Genomic DNA, 25,743 nt, shown 5'->3' with positions numbered 1-25,743 from the left:
GTAAACAAGCAAGGGTAAATAAGCTAATTCACAAATGTAAAGGTGGGTAAGTCGCAATTTAGGACATGGAGTGTAGACACACGTACAGGGAAATCAATGGAAGCTGTGGATACCATGACAAAAAGGAAAATAAATATTATGTGCCTACAGAAAAAAACTTTTGGGTGAGGGCAAAGGAAGAGAATTAGACATCTCAAGTTTTAAGCTTTGGCAAATAGGAAACGAGAAGAACCAAAATGAGGTAGGCATTATTGTTGATAAACATTAGAAGAATGGTGTGGTAGATGTTAAAAAGGTGGGTGATCAGATCATCACTCCAACTGGCTATTGATGGGGAGACCTTTAATGTTATTAGTGCCTATGCACCACAAGTTGGTTGGAAGAGGACCACAAAAAAAAAAGTTTTAGGGAGATCCAATAGGTTTAATCCAAGGCATTGGAAGATAAGATTTTTTTTTTGGAGGAGATTTAAACGGACATGATAGGAAGGATGGGAGCATGTACAAAAGGGATACACCAAGGTCATGGTTTTGGATTAGTGAACACGGGGTAAAGTCATCTTGAACTTCTCCTTAACATTTGAGTTTCTTATAGCAAACATTCGCTTCAGAAAACAAGAAGATCACCTTATAACACATAAGAGTAGACTCACAAGCTCTCAAATTGATTTTTTCTTGTTGAGAAAATTTGATAGAAACTTTGCAGTAATCAAATAATTGAGTGCTAAGTTAATCCAGGAGAGAGCTAAACCACTCAAGTACTCAACATAGGGTTCTTATTATAGATTTCCGAGTCTGGTGAAAGGTGAGAAGAAATTGCCAAAAGAAAAACACGTGGTATAACAGAGAAATTTCTCATTGGTGTAGGATTACACCAGGAGTCATCTCTAAGCACATATCTTTCCACACTAGTTTTGTAAGTGCTTATTGAGCATATACAAAAACCCATACCATGGAACATACTTTTCTCCGATGATATCGTCCTTAAAGGCGAATCGAGGGAAGATTTGGACGAGAAATTGGATTTTAGAGACAAGTTTTGGAAATACATGGTTTACGCATAAGCCGCAATAAGGAGTATATGGAGTGTAAGTGCAACAAACAAAGGGTAAACTCAAACATTGCAATGAAAATTGGAGAAAACACCCTAACAAAAGTCAAGAGGTTTAACTATCTTGGTTATATTATTGAATATAATTGAGAGATAGAGACGATATGAACTGAAGGATTCAAGCAGATTTGTCAAAATGAAGGAATGCGTTTTCCTTCATATGCAACCAAAAAGGTTTATCTGAAACTTAAGGATAAATTTCACCGCATTCTAATTAGACCAATTATGTTGTATGGGCCAGAGTGTAAGGGGGGTAAAGGATAAGTATGAATATAAGTTTAGTGTGGCAAAAAATGAGGAAGTTTTAATAGATGAGTAGTCACACTCAAATGGATAGAATAAGGAACAAAAATATGAGGGAGAAAGTTAGAGTGGACCTATTGTTAAAAAGATTGAAAAATTTCACCTTAGGTGGTTTGAGCATGTTGATTGTTGGGAGAAGACCATCAAAGCATCCGGTCAAGAGAGTGACCTAAGAAGTCTCTGAATAGGACGATCAAGAGAGATTTACTTATAGATGGACTAATTTCTAACATGATTTATGATAGGGCGTAATGATGTTGTTTGATCCATATAATCGACCCCACCTAGTGGGAAAAGGTTTTATTGTTGTTGTTGCTCTATGAATTTTTGAAGAAAATAATGAAAACAAGATTTGTGAAGGAAATGATGAAAATTGAAACAATATTTTTGTTTTAAATCTCCTCAGGTATTTTATTGTTTTAGATGTTTTCACTCCTTATTTCACGAAAGACATGAAACACAATTAAAAACAAGAACCAAGCATACCCTTATGTCTATATTCAACAACATACAGATCAAACGAAGTTATTGTGCCATCAAAACATGCGTAGAAAGAAGATAATGTAGGGCAGCCCAAATAAAGAAGATACAAAAGGGCATGATACCACACTAAACTAGATGTCCTACCTTACAGGCATAATTATATGAAGCAAAACTACTAAACTACACACCAAGATTAACTGGAATTCCTCATCTGAATGGGAATCATACTATATATAGATTTATTTTGCACACAATGCCAGTGTAAAAAAAAAAACAAAAACATTTAATAGAATCTACCAACAATCTCTGCACTCTCAGTAGATAGTAATTAAACTCATCATGTATACAAAAACATCAAATTCATCAGAATTAGTCTCCATGTAGCAAAAAGTTAAGGAAATTGAGGGGGGAAATTGTCAACATACCGGTACTCAGATTGCTCCACTCCATAATCAAAATGTAAAAAACGAATATGGGAAACCGCTCCTTGTGTATCCCCCTTTTCAAGACTCTCTCTCATAGCACCCAAATGAATAACCTGAATAGTCCTCAGTATCCAACCAAGAACCCTAACATCCCCTTCCTCCTCCGCCCCCTCCTCCTCCTCCTCCACCACCACTCCGCCGCCCTCGTCTCGCTTGACAGTGACCTCCAATCCACGGTCCTCACTCTCCCACCGCTTAATCTGCTTATACACATTCCCACACAGAGCATCAAAAACACCCGCATGATCCAAAACCATCTTCCTCAAACTCATCAACTCACCTTCCTCAACCACAGTCGCAACGCTCGCATTAGCAGAACTTTCACTCCTCTCAAAATCCCCAACGCCAACATCATCATCGTCACCATCCACTCTCAACCTCTTCACACCAAGCTCCAAAACACCATCAAGAACTCTCCTACACCTTAATTCTTCATCATCCGAAGGTTCTGGAACCAGGTCGATCAAATTCTGCACGAAAAGCAGAAACTCGGCGCGAAAACGCAGCGTTTCGGAATCGAATCCCCAAGGGGAAGAGGCGTTATCGAGTTGGAGCAATTCGAGGGTGGAGAGGTATGTGAGGAGGGAAGGGGAGGGGCATGAGGGGGACCAGAGGATGTTGTGGAAGCGGCCAGATCGGGCAACGAGGGTTTGGAGGATGCGGCGGGCGAGGTCGCGGTTGCGAGGGCGGAGGGCGAGGAGGACGGCGCGGAGGGGCTCGAATTGCGCGAGGTGGAGGTGGTTCGCGGCGAGGCGAGAGAGAAACTCCGTTTCCTTCGACATCGATTGTGGTGTAGTTGCCGGTTCACTTCATCCGAAGCTGTGATTGAATTTCTGCATGAATCTCCTCTACCGAATCTTGTTTTTATGAATTGTGATTGTGTGCGAGAGTATTGCTGGGCAGCGACTTGCGTGTCTGAGTGTGTAAGAGAGAGTATTCCTCTTTTTTTGGGTCCGGTTTTTTTATTTGGCGACTAATTTAAGGAATAAGTAATTTTGTAGAGATGAATTTGACTATTAATTTTTTTTTTAGTCTCGTTTTTTAAAGAAAAAAGTGAATCCCCAAAACATTCCTTATTTTCTTGATTTTTTTTGTATACGAAATATGTGAAGTTGATATTTAAAAATTAGTAGAGGGTAATTTAATAAATTTAACTAAAATATTATTTAACGATTTTTAATTATCATCTTTCTACAAAGGTATTTGTATATGAATATTTATTTTAAATAAATTAAGAAGAAAAGTAAATATGAAAATAAAAGTAATTATTTAAATTAATTTGTAAAAATTTTAAAAATAGATATTTTAGTCCAAAAAAATTAATACACAAAAATATCTTTAAAGTTTTATTCTGACAGACAAATTAGTTTTCAATTTATTTTTTAACGAAGTAATTATCTAAAGCAGTATTCAAAAGTTTTAAAAATAGATATTTTAATCCCAAAAAAATTAATACACAAATTAATCTCTAATTTTTTTTCCATCAGACATAATAGTCTTCTGTCCATTTTTCGGCATAACCACTAAATTTTTGAAGTATTTATTAGAAAAATAATATTAGTAGATATTATAATCAAATTAACCTTTAAGGTTAAGTTAAATCTATTTGGTTTCTAATATTGTATTTTTTCAAAAAAAAAAATATTGAATCATTCTCATTACATACACAATTTCAAATAATAAAAAAAAAGATATGTACTAAGTCTCATATTCTCTTAAATTAAAAACAAGTTAAGTATGATTTTGGTCCCTAACATATCGGTCGAGAATTTTTTCGTCCTGAACTTTTTTTTGCATACAAAACTGTCCCTAAAGTTTGAGTTGGTTTTAAAATCGTTCTTCGGACAAAAAAATTACTTTTTTTAAAGACGATTTTGCCCTTGATGGTTTCTTTTTCTTCATGTTATTCTCGCGAAATCATTTCGTCTTCCTCAAATAAATCACAATGTTTGAGAACACACTTGGTCTTTGAAACGTTTGCGTCATACCCTACAAAAACGTTCCTGTGAGGACGACCTACGCTATTGGTTGAAGACATTGTGTTGTTGGGAGTTCGATCGAGGTTGTGTTGTCACATTCGTCACTCATCTTCATCGCTACAGATAGCCGTTGTTGAGGTAAACTTGCTATCCATGCAATGTTGTTTCACCTCAACTATTTCTTACATTTTTGTGGTTTGAGGTTTAGAACAATGTTGATGAATCTAAGTTGTATAGAGCTTAATGTAGGCTGCATTGACTGTGAATAAAGTTAGGGTTTGTGATGATCTATTTTTTTCTTGTTTGTTTTAGTAATGTATTGTGTTGAATAATAGGGTTGTTTGAGTAGAAGATTGTGTACTTTAACATGAGGGTGCATCATGGAAGTGCATTCGGATATGAGAACAGGGTATTTAAGTATTTGAATGGGCAAACTACAATCATCAAATAAATTGATGGCGATTGGTGGTATGTGTTTGAGGCATATGAAGAGTTAAGGCACTTTGAATACTTGGAGTCAGCCATTGCAGCATTATGGTAAAGATCCAATTGCGAATGATTCTAAAAATAACTTGAAGATGTTGAAAGGTGACTTAGATGCAATTGCGATGTGCAAAATAGCTGAGATGATGGGCTTAGTGGATTTGATTGTGGTGCAGATGTTGGGGATGCGGATGGATTTTCGAAAGTTGGTTATATTGACGTAGGGAGAGATACTGGGGTTGTTGAAACTGAGGAACTTAATAGTGGTGGTCTTCAGATAGTGATATTTGTAGGAGATCAAGAAAAGAATGTGATAGCAAAGGATGATGATCCCGTGACTGATGCAGTTGGGAATGTGGTTGAAATATAATTTCAGAATAAGGGTGTTTCAGTAGAGTTAGACGGTAAATGATAGATTGGAGGAGATCGCCATGAAAATAGTGATGAAGACAGTGATGACCCTGAATATTTGCCATCTAATGAGGAGGGGGATATTGCCAAAGACATCAACTTCACTGACAGTGAGGAAGAGTATGAATATGATTGTGGATTTGAAAAAAATTATTCTGTGCCAAAGATGGCCACTACGGCCAAGGGCAAGAGGGTTGTTACAAGTGAGCTAAGTGATGTGGAAGGGACAGATAGTGATGAATTGGAAGTAGACTATATGATTGGTGGAGATAACTTAGGGGCTGATGATTAGGGGTGCACATGGGGCCCGGTGAAACTAGGTTTGGATTGACCTGGACCCGACCCTAAATAACGACCGGGTCTATTTTTTAAACCTTTACTTGACCCTAGACCTGGTGAAATCACACTACTTTTAGGCCACACTAAAATCGGGTCTCGACCGGGTGAAGTCCGAATCTTGATAAATTTTATGTCAAAAAAGTATGATGCACTCATTTATTAAAAAAAATACTTGTTATAGAGAAGTTGATAATCATACTTGAACTTGAATTTGTCCATAAATTCTAATTTCATGCTTCTTTGATCTATTTCCTAATTCAACAAATGTGATTAAAAACAAAACAATAAGCTTATAATTAATATAACATAATATTGGAATTAATTTAAAACATATATACCTTTTTTAGTCCCCTAGATTACACATGGGCTGGGTGAACTATTGACCCGGACCCGACCCTAAATAATGACCGGGTCTAATTTTGAGACCCTTACCCAGTTCTAGACCTGATGAAATCATACCAACATAGCCCCAAAGTATTCGGGTTTGGATCGAGTCGGGTCATGTGCACCCCTAGTAATAATGCAGAGGAGGATGCTGATGGTGGATCAGAATGTGAGGGCCAAAGATTTTCAATCCATAAACCTCAAAAAATATGACTAACTACAAATGGGAGGTGAGAACACTTTATGAATCTAGGCAAGAGTTTAAGGATACTGTGGCAGCTAATGCAGTTCAGACAGCTAGGAATATCAAGTTCAAGAAGTGTGACTTGGTAAGGGTAAGCCTGTTTGTCACAAAGAATGCTCTTTTTGTGTACACAGGATTGGATAGGAGTCAACATGGCAATTAAAAAGCATAAATTTACAACACACTTGCATGCAGACACACAGGATTGGCATAATACACTTTAAATGGCTAGACAACCAATTTAAGAAGAAGGTAGAGTCAAATCCAATAATCAAGATAAATGAGTTGGTGACAAAGACACATAAAAAATGGAATCTGATTGTGACTAAATCAATGATAGCAAAAACCAAGCAAGAGGCATTAAGCCAGATTTAGGATGCATTTAGGTAGCAGTATGAAAGGATTAATGATTATTGTTCTGAACTTCTAAGAGAAAATCCAAAATCATCCGTCTACCTGAAAGTGATTCGGTTCCCGGATTTTGCTCAGGAGATCCAAAATCCAAGCTTCATGAATTACTACGTATTCCAGAGACTTTATGTATGCTTTGATGAGTGACATTCTATGTTCTCATGCCATCAGTTGCATTAACTTTAAAGGATTTGATTTGGAATCCTATATGGATGACTGCTACAAAAAGGATGCTTACCGAAAGTGCTACCAGGAGGTGATACACCCTGTGAATGGATTGGATTTATGGAAGAGAATTCAATATGATAATGTCATGCCACCTCCATATAGGAGGCCAAATCACAGACTTGTAAAGAAGAGAAAACGAGGACCTGGAGATAAGGAGAACAGAAGCCAAAATCACATGTCACAGAGGGATCAAATTCAAATATGCTCCAACTTTGGTGATGTAGGACACAAGACCGGCTGCATAAAGCCTAACAAGAGTGAATGTGCCATTATATTATAAGGTTTAGTTTATATTATGCTATGTATATATTTCACTATTTACTTACGTATTTAATTCTGATTTTTTCTATATAATTGTCATTACCTTCATAGGCCCAAATCTCAACACAACAAGCTGTCAAAGCTCCTAAGAGAGGTAGGAAGCCTACATCCAAACAACCTCCTAGTTAAACAATTCAGATAGGAAGGAAGAGAAAGAATTCATCCTCATAACCCAACCTTCTAGCAACTCAGCCTTAAAAATCAACAGCTCAACCTAAGAATGTATCAACTCAGCCTAACAACCAACTCCAGTCCAACCCTAAAGCACTTTCAACTCAACCATTGCCCAAGAACAAGAGTACAACAGCAGTAACCTCTTCCAACAAGAAACAGTCACTTAGTCAACCAACTGAGAGAAAGATACATTTTTCTGTCATCCAGACTGGTGCACCATATGTTCCTCTGCAGAAGCTCAAGCTAATGACAAAATTATCTCCTAGTGAATAGAAAAATCTTTAGATATTGCTTGTTATATTTTTTTGTTTTCACTGTGTTATTTAGTTGGAAACAATGCTTTATGCACACTATCTTAAATCCTGATTTTTGGTATTAGGTATTTCAGTACACTATTTTGAATCTTGTTTTTTTGTCTTAGTGGCATGACATCCATTGTAAGCTATGGTATCAATTTAGACTTGTGTAATTTATAGGTTGATTTGTGTTTGTTTTAACATGTCTCTAATTGAAATTGGTCATTAGGTCATTATTGGAGTTACAAATCTCATTCCTACATATTGCTTTACTATTTTTCTGCATTAAGATTGCAAATTAAAACATCACAGATGATACACCATTAAACATGTTCACAAATGATACACCCCTAAACATCACTTTCATTCATTGCTTCAAATAGGCTCACAAATGATACAACATTAAACTATTGTAACATCACAAATTATCCTCAAAATTTATCCGTAGAATACAACAATCTCCTAAAATTGCCTAACTAATCATCTATAATTTGGGTACATTCCATATGGTTGCCTTAACTTATATAGATTTTGTAGCAACAAAAATAAAAATCCAATCCAGCCAACAATCCCTAAAGCAACAATAATCCTAAACTTCCATTCAACCTCCTTCAATCTTGATTTTAAGCTTATAATTTTTCTCCTGTTTTTTGCAATTTCAGTGTGATGCTGAGCTCCTTCAGGTTCCGGATCTACCTAACGAAAAAAATCACAACCATCCTGAACCTGACACAAGCCAGAAATGTAGGTGAAAAAACCTCAAATCCCCGAACTCATATTCGCAAATGAGGAACAACAACATACCTCGTAGTATACGCAACCCCAAAATCTTCGCGCTGGGTTATCCTTCGTTGATAAAGTTCATAGAATTGGCCTCTCTCCATGTCTACATAGCAACTCTTTCGCAGGTGAATGAAATCAAGAATATCTTGAACTCTAAAAAGCCATGAACGACTGATTGTTGTTCCCTACCTCTGTTTTGTTGTACCCTAGCGATGCTGCCCTCCGTTGAGCTTCCGAAGAAGACGATCATGTTATCCTCTTCACAAACTGCTCCCTTATTTATTTATTTCATTATTTATCTATTTATTATTATTAGTGTTATTATTATTATGAATATTATAATTATTTGTTAAAACAATGAGTAATGGACACTAACGAACTTAGGGGTAAAATTGTCCGAAAAAACTATTTTAAAACAAACTCGAACTTTAGGGACGATTTTGTTTGTAAAAAAAGTTGGGGACGAACAAAATTTTCGACCTATACGTTAGAGACCAAAATCGTACTTAACCTATTAAAAGCATATTATTATGGTTTGTTTAGTTTCATATTTTGTTGTTTGTACGTTTCATTTTGTTATGTTGAGTATTCTCTAATTCCAAGTTAGATATGTCTTTCATTAAGAAGTGGCCCAAACATTGATTATATACATATGTATGCACTATGTAAGATTGCAAAGACTAGTTTGGACAAACAACTTAATTAAGCTATTTTGGAAAAAAGGCTTAAAATATAAAAGCTTAAATTAAAAATAACTTATAGATAAATTATATTGTGTTTGATTTTTTTTTAGTCCTAAAAGTGCTTATTTTAAAACAAGAGTGATAAAAAGTTTTTAATTATAAAAATCACTTTTTTTAACTTTTTCATGAGTACTTAAATAACTTTTTAAAAAGTTACAATTTAGTTTTAAAAATTGCACCAAACACTAATGTTATAACTTTTCACAAGTTAAAAAAAAAAAATTGGTTATGGATCTATCCAAACTGGTCATAAGTAGACATGCTTATAGAATCATCATCATCAAAGACATATTTAGTGATATTCATTAGTATCAATTATACTACATAAAAAATAAAATAAAATAAAATTTTTATTCTTATTATTATTAGTAATTACACAATAATAATGTGCCATAATTTTTTGCATGTTTTTGAGCAAAAATAATGATAAATTTATTCGTTAAATTTATATATATATATTTATAATATAAAAAAATGGATAAAAAATATAAAAAAGCATATATACATATATATTTATTGTCACTCAATAATAATAATAATAATAATAATAATAATAATAATAATAATAATAATGTTCAATAAAGTTATTAGAGATTATTTAAAAAAAAAAAACTCAAGGTTGAAACCATTTAATATTTTTGTATTTAATATAACTTAGCTTGGTCGGATAATTAGGAATTAATTATAATCAAAGTTATTCTTCTATTTTCACTTGAATCTTAACTTGATCACCAAATTATCAATTAATTTAAAAAGTTAACTGAATTTCTATTCCATAATTAGACTAACTTAACATATACATCCATGTGGCACATACAAATTATTTTCCTTTGATTTATAATATGCGCCAAAATCATGTTAATAAAAAAATGTGTCAAATTTGTATTTTCCGTTAGTGACTTACGTCGGAAAATTGATGGAAGACTGTTATGTCTGACAAAGACAAACGTTGGGATTGATTTGTGTATTAATTTCTTTTTTGGACTAAAATGTTCGCTTTTAAAATCTTTGAAAACTGATTTGGGTAATTATTCCGCCGGAAAATAGATTGGAGATTAATTTGTCTGTCGGAGTAAAACTTTGGAGATATTTTTGTATATTAATTTTTTAAGGGACTAAAATGTCAACTTTTAAAATCATTGGGACTGATTTAGATAATTACTCTTAAAATAAAATAGAAAGAAATAAGAAATTTTTATCAGGAAAAGTATTGGGCACCAAGAGTCAATCTGCCAATTTTTCACAACTCAGTTAATATTTAATAATTTTAAATTATTTTTAAGAAATTTGAATTTTCAAAAAATGACATTAATAAAAGATTTGAATAATAAGGATTGTGTTAAGTAACTGCCCACAAGGTCACTGTGATCAGCGTCTGTTTTCTTCCTATCATTGCGGCATCTTCTTTCGGAGGGGGTGGAGATCACGCAACCTGATCTCTTCAACAACGGCATGATGGTTATTCATGGCCTTCAAGGTTTCATCGCTCCGTTTTCTTGCGACGTGGAGAGGATGACCTCGCTCTCGTTCCCATTCCATCCAGATCATCGTTCTGGTCAACATATTAATACTTCAATTCGGTGTAGCTTGCTATCATGCGCTTGATGCTCAGAGATGCCATGCTCCGTAACAATGGCTTCAGCATCCTAGCCCTCCCTAGAAAGGTGAAGTACGCTGAGCTTGTGACTCAGGTGCCGATTCGCCGCCACTGCGGTGCGCTGTCGTTCCAGCCGCAATAACCGCTGCGTCGCCGGTTCATTAGTGCACCGCCGTTTCATGACGGTGAAATCTGATATCGCAAAAACGCGTGCGTGTTCCATCACCCGATTGCCATCTAACGTGTATCTCTCGACGTTGTCCCAAAGTCGCAAACAAAAATCCTGCATCTTCCGACAGCTTCGTCGATGGAATGTATATTTGGAGAAGAAGGAACAAATGCATCATCAATTGATGTGGGTTATGAATGTTCTTTTAATTGATGTGTCTTTTTATGCACGTGTTTTTAGAAAGTGTCTTTTTATACATGTGTTTTCTAATGGAGGTGTCTTTTGTGGATGTGTCTTTTAAATGGGTGTGTCTTCTAATGGAGAAGGGAGGTCGGAAAGGGGTAGCCGTCAGGGTTGGGGGATGAGGTTAGACTTGAATTGTAAAAGATAGGGTTTATTATGTTTACTAGTGATAATTGGAGTTGAATTAAGTTTACCATGGATGATTGGACATATATTTTTTTTTCCTGAAATGGGCTCTAGAGTCCATCCCAATAAAAGTTGGTAGGAGTTGGCAAAACTCCTATTGGTTACCTAGTGGGATTGAAACTAAACCCTTACTTCTGCAAGAGAGGAGTGAGGGCAACAATGCTTTCTTTGCAGCAAAAATGAGAAGCCGAGTCAGAAACAATTTCACGAAAACTTCTAAAAAAAGCTTGTTGTACGTGTGTTCGTCTTTCTCGAGGTGCTTCACCATGTTATTGAAGAACACAAGTTTGCAAGGAAGGAGCGAACTGTTGCTGCATCAAAGACCAAAAACCTCTTCAGTTTATTTGAAGAGACTAGCGAATACCGGCAAGTTAAGGAACCTTGCGGGTATCACGAAAAGTTTGCCTTCTTGACCCACGTACACAAATATGAACCTCGAGGGGGCGCGTCACGGCGACAAAGCGGATGGCTTGGAATCAACAGAGGAGGAGTCGTAGTGGTAGTGGTGGTGGTGGTGGTGGTGGCTGATGGCCCCCCACCGCCTCTCCCTCCTCTCATTCTTCTCCCTCTCTGTTCTATGATGTCTCTCTTCTCTATATTTTTAATGTGTGTATGAGGGATAGACTTTAAAATTGAAAAGTTTAATAAGTATTTTTGGTAAATAAAAGTTATTAAAGTTTTAGTCTCTATTCCCAAAAATTTTAGTCCCATGAATTTTCACGTTCTGCAAGTACTGAAGGAATTGAACTTTTATGTATCTAGATTGAAATTTTAGTTCTAGTCTCTAGTTACCGAACATAATACTGAATCTCAATCTCTTAGTTTTTAGAAACAAACGCAGCCTTAAAATTCTAAGATTATTGAAGAGATAATATCTAAAGTTATCCGTTTGGGAAACTCTAAAAGCTAATTTTTTTAGCTTTTGACTTATAAAAAGTTACATTAATAGTGTTTGGTACAATTTTTTAGATAAACTTTTAACTTTTCAAAAAGTTATTTAAGAGCTTTTGAAGAAGTTAAAAAATGTAACTTTTTCTATTTTCAAAAGCTATTTTATCACTCATATTTAATGCACAACTTTAAAACAAGGACTTCTATAATAACTTTCTAAATATAAAATAACTTATTTAAAAGTTGTTATTAATAAAAATTTTTATATTTTAAGCTTATATTTCAAAAGAACTTATTTAAAAAATTTAGCCAAACTGACCCTAGGTGGTGTTTCACTCTAGCGTAAGTCAATATTTAGGTTGACAAGATTTGGAAAACAATATCTCTTATATAATTAATTATTCTAATAGTGAAACTCTTAAGTTTGATTGAAGGCTGGACATAGCTATTTTACTACTATATGATTTGTATATATTTTTTGAACTCTTATCTTTGTTCATTTAAAGTTTATTATTTTACAAGTTGGTGTTTCACTTTTCTAGTTTAATGTAAGATATATTAAAAAGCATTCTAAAACTTTTCTCAAGCTTGGTAAGATTTCAAAAGATGTTTAACAAAAATCAAGGTATCTCAAGATCTATTTTAAAGAATTTCAAAAACAAAGTTTTCAAAACCTACATACTAACACATTTTGCTGTATATAAGTCTAAAGACTAAAAAACTTTTAAATTTTTTGTTTCAGATCTAAAATAATTTCAAAGCACGATTTAACCCATTTTTGTGAGCTTTTATTTATTTAAACATAGACCTTGGTAGAACACTTTACAATAGACCTTGAAATCGGATGATATATAATTTAATCCAATCTAAACAATTAATTTATTTTAGGATAAAATAATATTTTAGTTTTTAATGTTTGGACTAAGTACTAGTTTGATATCTAACATTTTAAACATTCTATTTCAGTTCTAAAAAATTTTAAATTTTTTATTTTAGTCTCAAAAAATTTTAAATGTGTTCAATATTGTCTCACAATTAAACTTGAAATAAACAATTAACATATTGAAGAGTCAATATTATATTTGATTTCGATACCTAAATAAAATTAATCCACTAATAATCATTAACATAAAATTTTTCTTTGATTCCAGAGCGTTGATGATTGATTGATACGATTTGGGATTTTTTTACACAAAGGAGATCGATGAAAAGGTTTTGGTTATGTTTTTCTAATACATAGAAGAAAATATTTGATAATAAAGTTGTTAGCACCTACGTCAATCATTCTCTTAATTATTCGTGTCAAATTTAACAATAGGATAACACATTGAATCAATTTGAAATTTTTTGGGACAAAAATTAGACATTTGAAAAGTTAGGGACAAAATTAGAATTTGGCTCAAACGTTGGAGGACCAAACTAATACTTTATCCTTTATTTTATGAGAAAGTACAAATAACCAAATCTATATGCAGCTAGCTAATTAACTTAGTAGATTTTTCAAAATACTGATTTTAAAATTTAAGAAAACTAGGATTGAGCTAAAAAAAACATGCGCTCTCCCAAATCCAACTTCTCACGTCGTGACCTCCTCCTCCAACTCCTTTCGCCGCGTCCTTCCCCTCTAACTCGTCTTGCCGTGCTGTTGCACCTTTCGCCTGTAACTCCTTTCACTGCAACACCTTTCAATCCTTTGGCATCTCCCGTCTCTCATTTACGTCTTTTCTTTTTCAAAGCAGCTTCCACGCTTTTTTTTTAGGTTTTGAATGATTCTTTTTAATAGTTTTGGATGTTTCGTTTTCCAAGATTTTAAATGTGTCTTTTTATAAGTCTTAGATGTTTTTTTATGTTTTGAATATTTTTTTTTTAATTTTAGATTATTTTTTAAGTAGTTTTAGATTTTTTTTCTTAGTTTTTAAATATTTCTTTTTCTTATGTTTTGAATTTTTGTTTGTTATTCGATACTTCTAAAATTTAAGCATCCGAAATCTAGGTATAAAAAACATCCAAAATGATGTCTTATTTTAAAAAATTTATTTATTTATTTTTATTGTACATTCTTAAAAAAAACGTCTATTGTCGCTTTGAGCGATGGAAGGCCTGACGCAACAGCACAGTTATTACGTGACACGGTGACTAAAGTAGTTAGAGGTGATACTAAATAGTGCGACCAAAAGACCTGGAGAGAAGGAAAAAAATTTTGTAATTATTTTTTCACTATAAATAAAAGTAAAAGTGAAATTAAAATTACTCTTGATTTAAAATTTGTAATTTTTTATTGGACTTCTTTTACAGTTCATATATTAGTTGTGCAATTAACTATTATCCTAGTTGGTTACCTAATAAAACTGTTATTTTATTTAGTTAAAAAAATCCTGAAAATAATTAAAGGACCCATATCTCATTTTCACCTTGGCCCATAGCAAACAAGCAATACACGACCCTTAAAAGCCGCGAGGGAAAAGATCCAAAAGGGCGCGACCCAAAATTAATTAACCCTAAAATAAATAAAAAATCCAACACTCCACTCCACTCCACACTGTCCACTGCGATTCAGAGCAGGTTAAAATAAAAGCGAGTAAAAAGCGCTTCGGGCGGGAAAAAGAAAAAACTCACCGTTTTGCGTCTTGCCCTGTCGATCACGCTTCCTCTTCTTTTAATTCTCCATTATTCGATCATTCTCTAACGTTTCTTCTCTCAGAAATCGCAACGAAGAGAGAGAAAGAGAAATGACGAACGCAGAAGAACACAGTGGAGGCGAGGAGAATACGATGGAGGATGAGATTCTGAGGCTACGAGGACGATGGGAACTCGCTTCTGTTCTCAACTTCTTCGACGTAAGAAACATATTCGCGCTTCCTGAAAAGAAAAATCGTTGTTTTCTAATTTTTCTTAGGTCATGATATCGTAGACGTTGTTATTATAATTGTTATTAATTTTTTTGGGGGGTTAAAATGTAGGATTCAGTGTGAGAGTAGGGTATAAATCAATGAGTGAAGGTGGTTTTGGTGATTTCAGGTGTTTAGCTCAATACTCGGCAAAGAATTCAAGCTTTCTGCTGAAGAGTTAGAAATTGGGATTGTCAAGCCTGACTCTGCACTTGCTCAGCTTCACATTCAACTTTTGAAGGTACTTTCTTATTCTTATTTATTATTTTTATCTTTTAATTTATCAAACTTATGACCTTTTGTATAGATTATAGTAACAACGTGACTGTTCATTTCTTTTCATTTCAAGCGAATCATTTTAGTACAAAAAAAGAGCTAATTTTTTGCGTTCACCTTTACAACAGGGATGTATTGAACTCATCAACTTCAAAGCTTTACTGTGTTCATAATTTTTTTTGGATAAAATACTGTTTAAGACAATTTTCACCAAATTAAGGAGTGATGCAGGGAGATAAGCCGGGTTTATTTTCTTATTATTTCTATTATTATTTTGGGATATATGTTTTGGGAGGAAAGCCTAAGATATGAATATGAATATGATGATAAATTGGCAAACTTTTCAAATCAAACCAACCATCCTTACCTTACCCTTTATGGTTTGTATTTTTAAGTCCATAGTATTCCTATCCTATACTATCATTATTTGGATATTGGTCCATCGTTGGTTTCTTTCTAAATTTTAAATTTTGTTTGCATTTTTCACAGGGGATACCACCAGTGAATAAAAATTTGGTTAATTCTGACAAATGGGTGACTGCTCTTTGCAAGAAACTAGCTATGTGGTGGTCATGGGTGAGTCTTTGCTTGTTACTTGACTTTTTACATTTTAATTATTTTTTATCTCTTCCCATTGTCTCACTGATGCTTTTCGGCTCCTTTTCATAGGTTGCTGAGGGGAAGATTCCACTTGTGCCGTCTAACGGGTACTGGAAATGTACCAATAATGTTGTGCTGAAAATGATTGCTGCAAAATGTTAATAATTGATGTCATGGATGGTTTATGCAGAGAGGAGATATCCAAATACAAGGAACTTACTCCACTGGATCGTTTGCGACTGCTAAAAGCACTATGTGAAGTTCGAGCTGAAGTATTCTTATCTCCTCTTGTGGTTTCATTAATATATAGGATACTTTTGCATTTTCCTGGCTAGACAATCTATCCTCAAAGTCTATGTTTTAATGTCCCCTTTTTTATTTGCTGGTTTGTTTTTATCTTCAGCAAAATGATGCAGTATCATACATTAATGATTCTTTAAAAGAAGGAACAGAACTTACCTCTTTTCGCAAAGTAGCCTTAGGAAGAGATGGAACTGACACTTCCATTTGGTAATCTTTAGAAATGTTCTGGTCTTTTCATATTTCTCTAAATCTCAAAATATTGATTACCACTTTGTTGATCATAGGTATGATGCAAATGCAAAATGCAAGAGTCACAGATTGTATAGGGAAATAATCACATCAGACTCAAGTTCACAGAATGATGTCAATGGCTGTTTATCAATTCCCATCAATTTTCAATGGGAAACACTTGCCTCCAATCTGGAAGAATTTTCAAAAGCAGCTGTAAGATCAAATTCACTGCCCTATCTTCTTCCTACATCCTAAATTTCAGTTCTTAATTTACTATCATTGAATGTTGGTTGCAGGAAACATTTTCATGTAGCAAATCTTCTGTTGAAGTTGCTATTAGTAAGAAACTTGAAAGTGATGTCATTCCTGTTCTTGAAAAGCTTAAAAAGGTATGATAGCAATTAGTAATCTTGTCTAGTGTTTGATAGGTCTTTCATGATACTTAGCGGCGTGTCCATATCTTTGTTGTATTGATTTGAAGTAACATCACTTTCAAATTTCACAGAATGAAGAAAGAGCAGCAATACGAAAGCAACGACAGGAGATGCTATCAACTGATTTTCGGAATTATTGCTCAGGAAATACACGCTCTTGTCGCACTCGCAGGCCTGTTAATTACTCACTTGGTAAGATGGGTATTGTATGTTCAATTATGTGGCATTCGCATTTGTTTGATGAATGATGATTCCTAAATCAATGTGATCTACCTGTTCTGATGCACAATACTGTTGTCAACGTCATCCTGCATAGTGCATACTAATGGAGTTGAATTTGTTCTTTTCTTGGTTTACGTATTACTTGCATTGGTAGTGTGTATGTCTTGTGAATTAAATGGGTGAGATGTTTCTGCATAAACGAGATGTCGGCTTTCTCTCTAGACTATTATTTGTGACATGCTGCCGTTGCATTAATTTGTATGTTGAGAACGTTGCCTAATATTAAGGCGCTCTATGAATTTGGATTTTACATTTTATTTGTTTAACCATTTTTCCTTGACACTCTCCTGGTGAATTTTACATTTTTCTCTGTTAAATGCCTAGTGAATTTTCAATTGAAATTGCATCTAACTTGTCTTGATTGATTTCTTCTTTATGCATCTTTTGATGCGAATGATTGATTTCTTCTTTATGCATCTTTTGATGCGAATTGGATATTTGAAGCTAATGAAATTCTTTTTCGGAAATATTGCAGAAGCTTATGATCGTACCATGAAGGAAGCTATACAGTTAATAAAGTATGTTGTGTATATATATATATATATTTGGTTCATGCTCTACTTCTAACGATGTCCAGGGGTTTGTTTGGATAATAAGTCAATAACCAAACCAAAAAAAAGAGATTAGCGAACTTAAATTTATCTTCAGCCTACACTTTGCGGGGTTGCTTCATGCCTTATATATACATATGTAATTATACATACACATCGATATGGAAGTAGTCAAGTAGATAGTCCTGTGTTGACTGTTGAATGGCATGGCCGTTTAGCACTGGCTAGCCCAAGATGTTTTTGGTGTAACATATATTATTTATTTAATATTTTTGGATTCTGTCATTTTTCATCCCAATTATCTAATAGATAATGTCCTCATTTCTGAATCTAATGCTGCTTTTCTACTTTCCTTGTTTGACATTAGTACAAGGAAAAGGTCTTCAGGCACTGAACGAGACAAAAACACAGGATCAGAAGATAAATCCAACAGCAAGGATGATTCATCAGAGAGTGATTCCAAACAGGATGTGGTTCCCATATCAGACAGTGATGATACTGGTTATGAACATGAGGATTGTGGTTACAGTGAGGAGCAAGATGATGATGCTGATAGTAGTGAGCTGGGAAATTCAGAAGCGCATTCAAGCCGTGCAGCTCCTTATACAAAGGAAGTGCATTCAAGCCACGCAGTTTCTTATCCAAGGGGAGTTCGCTACAGCAAGCGGTTAGCTGGAGTCCCTAGCCATACCCTTGCAGAAAGCAGAGGTTTGGTCTCAAAGCAAAGACTGAGACAGAGACCCACTCGAAATTCTGCCTTAGAATCTATTGTTATTCCAGATTCAGATGATGAAGAACAAGAGAATGAAGACATTTCGGAGTCCAATTAGGCCCTTGGTATTACCATAGATATTGACAAAGTATGCAAGCTTAGCAGTGGTTTTATGAATATGCTTGCATCAACAGTCAACACATTTTTGTAAGCTTGAAAAACACCAGCATTAGGTCAATCACAATTTAGGATTTTTAGATATTTTTTGCACCTAGTATTGTCTGGTAATCCATGCACCACACTTTGCTTAAGTGGCGTTGTGCGAGATATTTCTGAACTATATTTTGGGATATAAATGTAGATGGATAAAAACCTATATGCTGGTAATTTCTACTGGTTCTGATGTATATACTCCGTTTAAATTTTAATTATCCGAGGATTTCATTTGTATGCATTTTGCACTTTTTCATCAGCAACAAAACCTTTACTAAGCAATCGATTAATTTGATTTTGCCAATTTTAACTGCTTACAATACAATATAGGGATTAATTTCATTCGATGAGCAACCGTAACTGTAATTTCCTCAGAGTTGGAACTCGAACCGAAAGGCAAGAACACAAACTTTCCTGGTAAATGATTTGCAAGTAACAAGTATTTCGTTCAACCAAAAGACCCAAAACTTCATAACGAAAACATAAGGAAACCAAATCAATATTTTCCTTATGCATTACTAAAAGCGAAGTACAAAACGATTTACTAGAAGCTGGGCACAAAAAGCAGCAAAACCTTGCATCATTCATTGCAAGCTTCATTTATCACATAAAAAACAAGAAACACTACAAAATCAATCTAAAAAATTTAGCCAGTGATCATAGTTCCAGCACCTTCATCCGTCAAAATCTCCAACAGCAAAGAATGCGGCACGCGGCCGTCGATAATACTGGCAGTCCTCACCCCTTGAGCTAGCGATCGCACGCAGCAATTGACCTTGGGAATCATTCCACCACCAATTTTCCCATTATCCATCATTTTCTTCACTCCCTTTATATCAATCTCCTTCACCAAGCTCTTTGGATCATCCTTATTCTCCAATATCCCAGCTACATCAGTCAGCAGAATCAGTTTCTCCGCCTCCAGCGCCGCCGCTAATTCTCCCGCCACTGTATCAGCATTGATGTTGTACGGCTGACCGTATTTGTCGGCCGCAACTGACGTCACCACCGGGATGTACCCACTCGCAATCAGGGGCCGAAGCACCGACGGATCCACTTGCTCCACTTCTCCGACGAACCCCAGGTCCGCCGCCTTGGGGCTGGGGCAGGCGGTTATGAGGCGGCCGTCCATGCCGGAAAGGCCGATGGCGGTGGCGCCGGCCTTGTTGATGAGTGAAACCAGCGTCTTGTTTACCTTTCCGACGAGCACCATGGACACGATCTCCATGGTGTCGCCGTCGGTGACGCGGAGTCCGTCGCGGAACACGGCCTGGATGTTGAGTCGGCTGAGCCAGTGGTTGATCTCCGGCCCCCCGCCGTGGACCATGACGGGGCGGAGGCCGACACAGGAGAGAAGTACGAGGTCGTTGATCACGGATGCCTGCAGCGCCGGTGACTTCATGGCGGCACCGCCATACTTGACGACGATGGTTTTTCCCCGGAACTTCTGAATGAAAGGGAGCGATTCAGAGAGGATGTCGACTCGGAACTGACCCGGGGAGAGTGACTCAGCGAGTTTGGGTTCGTGAACCGGGTTGGAGACGGCTGAAACGGTTGGGTATTTGTGGGTGAAGCGAGTTGAAGAAGGGAAAGAGAGATTGGAAGGTAATGTGGTTTGGGTTTTTGAGCTGAATGGGAACAATGAAGGAGGAGGCAAATTTGTGAGGGTTTTTGGTGCCACTCCCAACATTGTGTTTTCTCACTGTCAGAGTATGAGGCGAAAGTTGCATATGCTCAGAATTACAAGTAGCGTACATAGTGACCACCGTTAACTTTTTACCATTTAAAGAGAAATTCTTACATTGAAATCATGTTTGATTAACAGGTGTTTTTATTTTAAGAACACATCTTAATATTATAGTGAAAACTAAGTCGCTTTTGATATTTGAGAGACGTTAAATAAAAATTTAGTTAAATCAGTTAAATTATCTAACAATTTTTAGATATCAACTTCACGTAAAGTCGATTGCACTTCATCTAATATTATTTATTAAACTTTTTTATAAATATATAAATTTAAATTTTTAATACATTTATTATATATTTATTTAAATAAAAACTTATTATCTCTTTTATTTTCAAAATAAATTCACCATATACAGAAAAGAAAATCTCTTATTTAAAGCCATTTTCCTTCCACGTGAGTCTCTGTTTGTTTAATCATTTTGATACTTTACATCTCGAGTTGCTTGTTGGTTGTTTCACTGACACCTTTCCTGATTAGACGAAATTTATTATTTGACGAAGCATTTTTTTTAAACATAAGCATTGGATTTGAACGGAGATTTTGCATTAGAAAAATTTAGTTTTAACTTTTAATGGAAAGATAATTGTAACTATTATATATACTAGTAATTATATAAATATAATAAAATATAAAAACATTAATTAATCTCTAATATTAATTACCTAGCATTTTACATTATTTTTAATTATAATTAAACTTTTATTTTTTACTTTACCAACTTTCTTTTTTAAAGTTTCACTGGTTATGTTATATACATTTTCATCCTTCCGACAAAAATTAATTGTTTTCTTCAAAAGTAAGAACTAAAAAGGGACTCAAAAGTTTCTAATTATAGTGAAAATCAATCAATAAAAAAATATTAAAAGATTATCAGAATTTATTATTTTTGGTCATTAATTAACCATCAATATTTAAAAATATGGAATAAAGTATTGTTCTGATGGTTATCTGTAACGGATGGAGTTAGACCTGAACGTGAAGTCCAGAGTCCAGACTCCTTTTAGGGCATCATTCGACTTTGCTGATGCCGAAGTGCCGCCGTCCGAGTTCCTTGTGAGCAGGTGGGAAAAAGGGATTCTAATGCTTAAGTTAACAAGGACTTGAAGTAGTTTTTTTTTTTAGATTGGGTTCTCAATATAGCTAAATGTGTCAGTATATTTATAATAAAAAAGATAACCACCTTTTAGAGTAATTCTATCTAAAATGATGGATGATCGTTTTCCTTTTTTAGGGAAGTTATTTAGATTTTCCTCCTAGTTGGATAGGAGATTCTTAGGAGTTAGCTACTTATAAGTAAGACTGTATTGCTGTCGTCGCGTCCGATCTCTATGAGGTCGGATAGGAATAGATGAGGCTGTCTTCGTTGGATCGGTGAGCTTTTATTCCTTTTGGGTCTGGCTATGTTTTTTGGACCAGAGTATGAACAAATATGTTGTTAGATTATTAAATTAAAAGAATAGAGTTCCACCTAAAATGGTAGATGACCGTTCCCCTCTTTTAGGGAAGTTGTTTAAATCTCCCTCTAGATAGATAGAAGATATTATAGGAGTTAGTTACTCATTTAAATAAGGTTGAACTGTCGAGGCCACCTTCGTTGGGTGAGCTTTTATTCTTTTTTAGTCTAGCTATGTTTTTTGGGTTAAAATATGAATAAATATATTATTAGATTATTACACTAAAAGAATTAGATTAAAAAAATTGAGTTAATAGCTAAATAATGATAAAAAATAATAAATTCTAATAACTCCAACATTTAAAAAATAAAAAAGAGGTTAGAACCGTTACACTATAACCAGCACTCTAAGCAAATGACATGTTAGGAGAAATTCTTTTCCTGCTAGAATTTCCTATTCACATAACATGATTATTCCGATTATTTTAGTAGAGGAAGTGAGGAACTGATACATGAATTTTCGACTCCTTTTCTTAATTTGAGGTAAGCCTTAATGTAATCCATGAAGTTGCACTCGAGTCTCATAGTAGTCCCTGAACTTAAAAGTTACCCATATTCATCCTTGAAGTTGCATTATGGGACTCAAACTTGTCCTTCCGGTAATTTCTGACCATCTGGCGCTATCGAAAAGCTGAGTTGGCAGCCTTCGTGACATGTGGACATTACAACGGCTAGCTGATGTGGCAGAGTAAACTGTCCTGAATCAAGTTGGTCCCTCAAATTAAGTTAAAACCCTAATCCTCAATTTTGAAGCCCACAGTGCTCACTCTATTCTCTTTTCTGCGGTTCTTGTCTTCTCCATCTTTGAAACCCGACGGTTATGGCAAGTGCGAGCAATGCAGCTGGGAGCTCGAACAACCCACGATCATTTGGAAGCATCATGAGGAGAATGAATAGAAACAGAGAAGCGCGTTTGCCAGAATGGGGTGGCTGCGGGTCGAGACCAGTGCTGCGGTGGTCAGGGACGGATTCTAATCTAGGAAGACCATTTCTGGGTTGCCCAAACTATAATGTAAGTATTATTGTTGTTGACTGCTGTATTTATGGATATAAATTTTGTTGATTCAATTTTTTTGGCTGTGCAGACTGTGGGTAAAAAATGGTGTGGATTGTTTTTGTGGGTTGATAAAGTTTTGGAAGAAGATGTCATAGTATGTGATGATAGAACAAGATATTCAGTTGATAATGAAGAATGGAAGATGAAGATTGCTTGGAAATTTGGTAAATTAGAGGCTGAAATTAGGGTTCTAAAAATTTGGGGGAGGGGGTGGGGGAGATTTTGATGTTTGTGTTCATGCTGCTGATTGTAGTTGGTGTTCTTGTATTAAGGTTGGATAGACAACATGGTCAACTGTATCTAGCAAAAAACAAATGACATGCATGTTATATGCATATGTTGTTCATGTACTTGTTCCTGTCCTTTTGTTTGAAAGAAATGCAAATTAAAGTGTTTGATTGTATGCATACTTCTGTTCCTGGTGTTCTGTTCAATGAAATGAAAATAGACAGGATTTGAATTACTCTTAAGTCTGTAACAGAGGACAAAATATAACCAAAAAGCTGACAAAACTCAATTCAAGAAAGTCATAATTCATATTGGTACTGTTTCATCCAAAAAGACATTATAGAGCCAAAACACCAAGTATATCAAAGTTGTTAACATATTGACCTCATAAGTTTCAAATACTAAAATCCCCAACACTAGGACAACGTTTAAGAAAGCATACATGGTAAAAAACTTCAGTAAAATAGATACACAAAGACACCATGTGTCCCTAAACATAATCATCCTAATCTTCATTTTTTGTGTCTGGATGCTTTGAATCCAGGGTTGGGTACAAACTTCATGAAGTTTGCAAGCCTTGTAGCAGTCCCCTGTGTTGCACCTTGCATAGGGTTAAGTGGGGGATTCCTTGCTGGTTGACTGCTTCCTGGTGGGGTAGCATCAGGTGGGGTGGTTGCTAGTGGATTGCTACTCCCTGAAGCTATTTTTTCATGATGCTTGGCGAACTTTCTTTTTAGAGGGAGCTTTGGTGGCCTAACCGGTGAGGGTAAAACCCATCAGCGAAAATATGTAAGATAGTTAGTAAACTAGGTAAGGATATGAATATAATAAATTCAAAGTCATCTAAGTTTGTGAACCTGTTGAGAGTCATCAGTTGCTTCCAAGGGTAGTTCACTTAGGTCAAGATTGATTTCAGTTGGGGCTTGTGGGACAGGGGCAGCAGAGTTGGCCTCACCTTCACCACCATTAGCAGCAGTGGGTTGTGCAGCGGCAGTAGCCTCTTCATCAGAAGCTCTTTTTGGACAGTTCCTTTTGGTGTGTCCTGTTTCGCCACAATAACGACATCGACCTTTTTTTTATAAATTCTTTTCATCTTGGTCTTCAACTCCTTACTCCCACTTGGCTCCTCATCTGCATCATTTTTTCTTTTTTTCTTAAGTGGTCCTGGCTTGTTTCTAAATTTTGGTGTTTGTGGTCTGTTATATGGTGACTTTTTCCATAGTACTTAACTTGGAATTGGATTGATATGGAAGGCATATGTGTTATTATATGCTTCCATGGTCAACCATTGATGACAAAACTCCTCCGGTCTCTTACCAACCCTTGCCAGTGCAGCACACGCATGCACACATGGCATCCCTAAACAGCATTCATGTAAGAACCGCGACTAATTAACCACCTAATTAGATAATTAAGTTGTCCATATTAGGTTCCGAAAATTTAGAGTGAGAATTTAAGGATTTAAATGTGATTTTTGGACTTAGTGGGTTTTTCTAAGTTAGAAAATGTATTCTTGGCAAAAAACCGTAAAAAACTGCAAACCGATAGTCGAACCGGTTGAATCGGTTCAAGTCTGCCCGGTGCTGCGCGAGAAAAAGTGAAAATAGTAAAAAACCTTAGAAAAATATTAGAAATAAAAAACCGGGCGTTAATTTTAAAAGTTTGGCCCAAAGTTGGGCCAAACAAACTAAAAACGCTAATGGGTTGGACCGGGCCCAAGTTGGGCCCAAGCCCAACATATATATAAACTTAAATGAACCCAAATGAGTTCATTTACTCCTCCATTACACAAACGCACAGCTGCATGAGAAGAGAGAAAGAAGAAGGGGAAAACACTATTCACTTCTCACTTCAATCCGCGATATCTCGAGCTACGGTGCTCCGATTCGCGTGCCGTCAGCGGCTACGCGAAGCTCTTGCCGAGCCCGTCACTTCTATCTAAACCTTGTGGTAATTTTCTCGAGATTTCTTGCTCAGTTTTCGTGCCCTTGTGAAATTCGAATTTCGGGGTTTGGTTTTGAGTGAAATATTGTGTTTTGGGTGTTTGGGTACACTCTAGCCTTTGATTAGCATTGAATTTTGGTTATGGAAACTGTTGGAAAAGGTAAGAGATCTTGAACTCTTGTGAAATTTTAATTATAATGAGTCCTAGGTTGAATTATTGTAAATTATGTGTGTTATAGCTTGAAGTTGTGATTATTGGAAATTGTTGGAGCTTGTTGGTGATTGTTGGTGGCTTGGATTGTGGTTGAAAGCTTGCTTGTGCTCAATTTGGGATTTTGGTTCATATTGGAAATCGGCCAAGATATGGTTTCAGTTTTCTCTATGTAGTATATAGTATTCATGGACACTTAGGCTAGTGACCCATAGGATAGATTTGAATTAAAATGGTTGTTGAGTTGTTGAATGATGATGTATGATGATTTATGATGGGTTGATGATTTTTTAGTTTAATTATGATGATTGATAATGATAATGATGATGAATGATTGTGAGGATTGAAAA

The 25,743-nt window shown here is 35.4% G+C and overlaps 3 protein-coding genes across 6 annotated transcripts in view; 1 reads left to right on the top strand and 2 right to left on the bottom strand.

Annotated features, from left to right (window-relative positions):
- Positions 1–3,363, bottom strand: part of LOC107612622 (zinc finger FYVE domain protein) — a 29,097-nt gene extending 25,734 nt beyond the window's left edge. The window contains exon 1 of one of the 4 annotated variants that reach the window (XM_016314316.3): positions 2,322–3,363. In XM_016314316.3, the coding sequence (XP_016169802.2) occupies positions 2,322–3,163 (842 nt within the window). In that variant the 5' untranslated portion in view covers positions 3,164–3,363. The remainder of the gene's footprint in view (positions 1–2,321) is intronic. The other 3 variants (XM_088495940.1, XM_088495939.1, XM_088495938.1) reach the window with 3 other exon arrangements.
- Positions 3,364–14,683: 11,320 nt separating this feature from the next.
- Positions 14,684–18,994, top strand: LOC107614502 (DDT domain-containing protein DDR4). Its single transcript, XM_016316695.3, has 11 exons — positions 14,684–15,100; positions 15,282–15,392; positions 15,917–16,003; positions 16,097–16,134; positions 16,218–16,299; positions 16,431–16,537; positions 16,615–16,774; positions 16,858–16,950; positions 17,067–17,187; positions 17,753–17,795; positions 18,196–18,994. Exons 1-11 carry the CDS (start codon positions 14,993–14,995, stop codon positions 18,656–18,658), a joined length of 1,413 nt encoding a protein of 470 aa, XP_016172181.1. The 5' UTR covers positions 14,684–14,992; the 3' UTR covers positions 18,659–18,994.
- A 154-nt stretch (positions 18,995–19,148) lies between these two features.
- Positions 19,149–20,531, bottom strand: NAGK (N-acetyl-l-glutamate kinase). The gene has a single exon (XM_016316448.3). The coding sequence runs from the start codon at positions 20,441–20,443 to the stop codon at positions 19,400–19,402; it is 1,044 nt and encodes a 347-aa protein (XP_016171934.1). The 5' UTR covers positions 20,444–20,531; the 3' UTR covers positions 19,149–19,399.
- Positions 20,532–25,743: the final 5,212 nt, after the last annotated feature.

Source organism: Arachis ipaensis, chromosome B8 (assembly GCF_059453495.1).
Source record: "Arachis ipaensis isolate K30076 ecotype BB chromosome B8, ASM5945349v1, whole genome shotgun sequence".
Taxonomy (NCBI): Eukaryota; Viridiplantae; Streptophyta; class Magnoliopsida; order Fabales; family Fabaceae; genus Arachis; species Arachis ipaensis.
This window is presented reverse-complemented; position numbering and strand designations above follow the sequence as displayed.

Excerpts from the sequence above, each read along its gene's own strand:
- NAGK (XM_016316448.3), bottom strand. The coding sequence starts at position 20,443 with ATGTTGGGAGTGGCACCAAAAACCCTCACAAATTTGCCTCCTCCTTCA.
- LOC107614502 (XM_016316695.3), top strand. The coding sequence starts at position 14,993 with ATGACGAACGCAGAAGAACACAGTGGAGGCGAGGAGAATACGATGGAG. Across the intron at positions 16,951-17,066 it reads TTCTTGAAAAGCTTAAAAAG|AATGAAGAAAGAGCAGCAAT; the intron begins GTATGATAGCAA and ends CAAATTTCACAG. Across the intron at positions 17,188-17,752 it reads GCCTGTTAATTACTCACTTG|AAGCTTATGATCGTACCATG; the intron begins GTAAGATGGGTA and ends GAAATATTGCAG.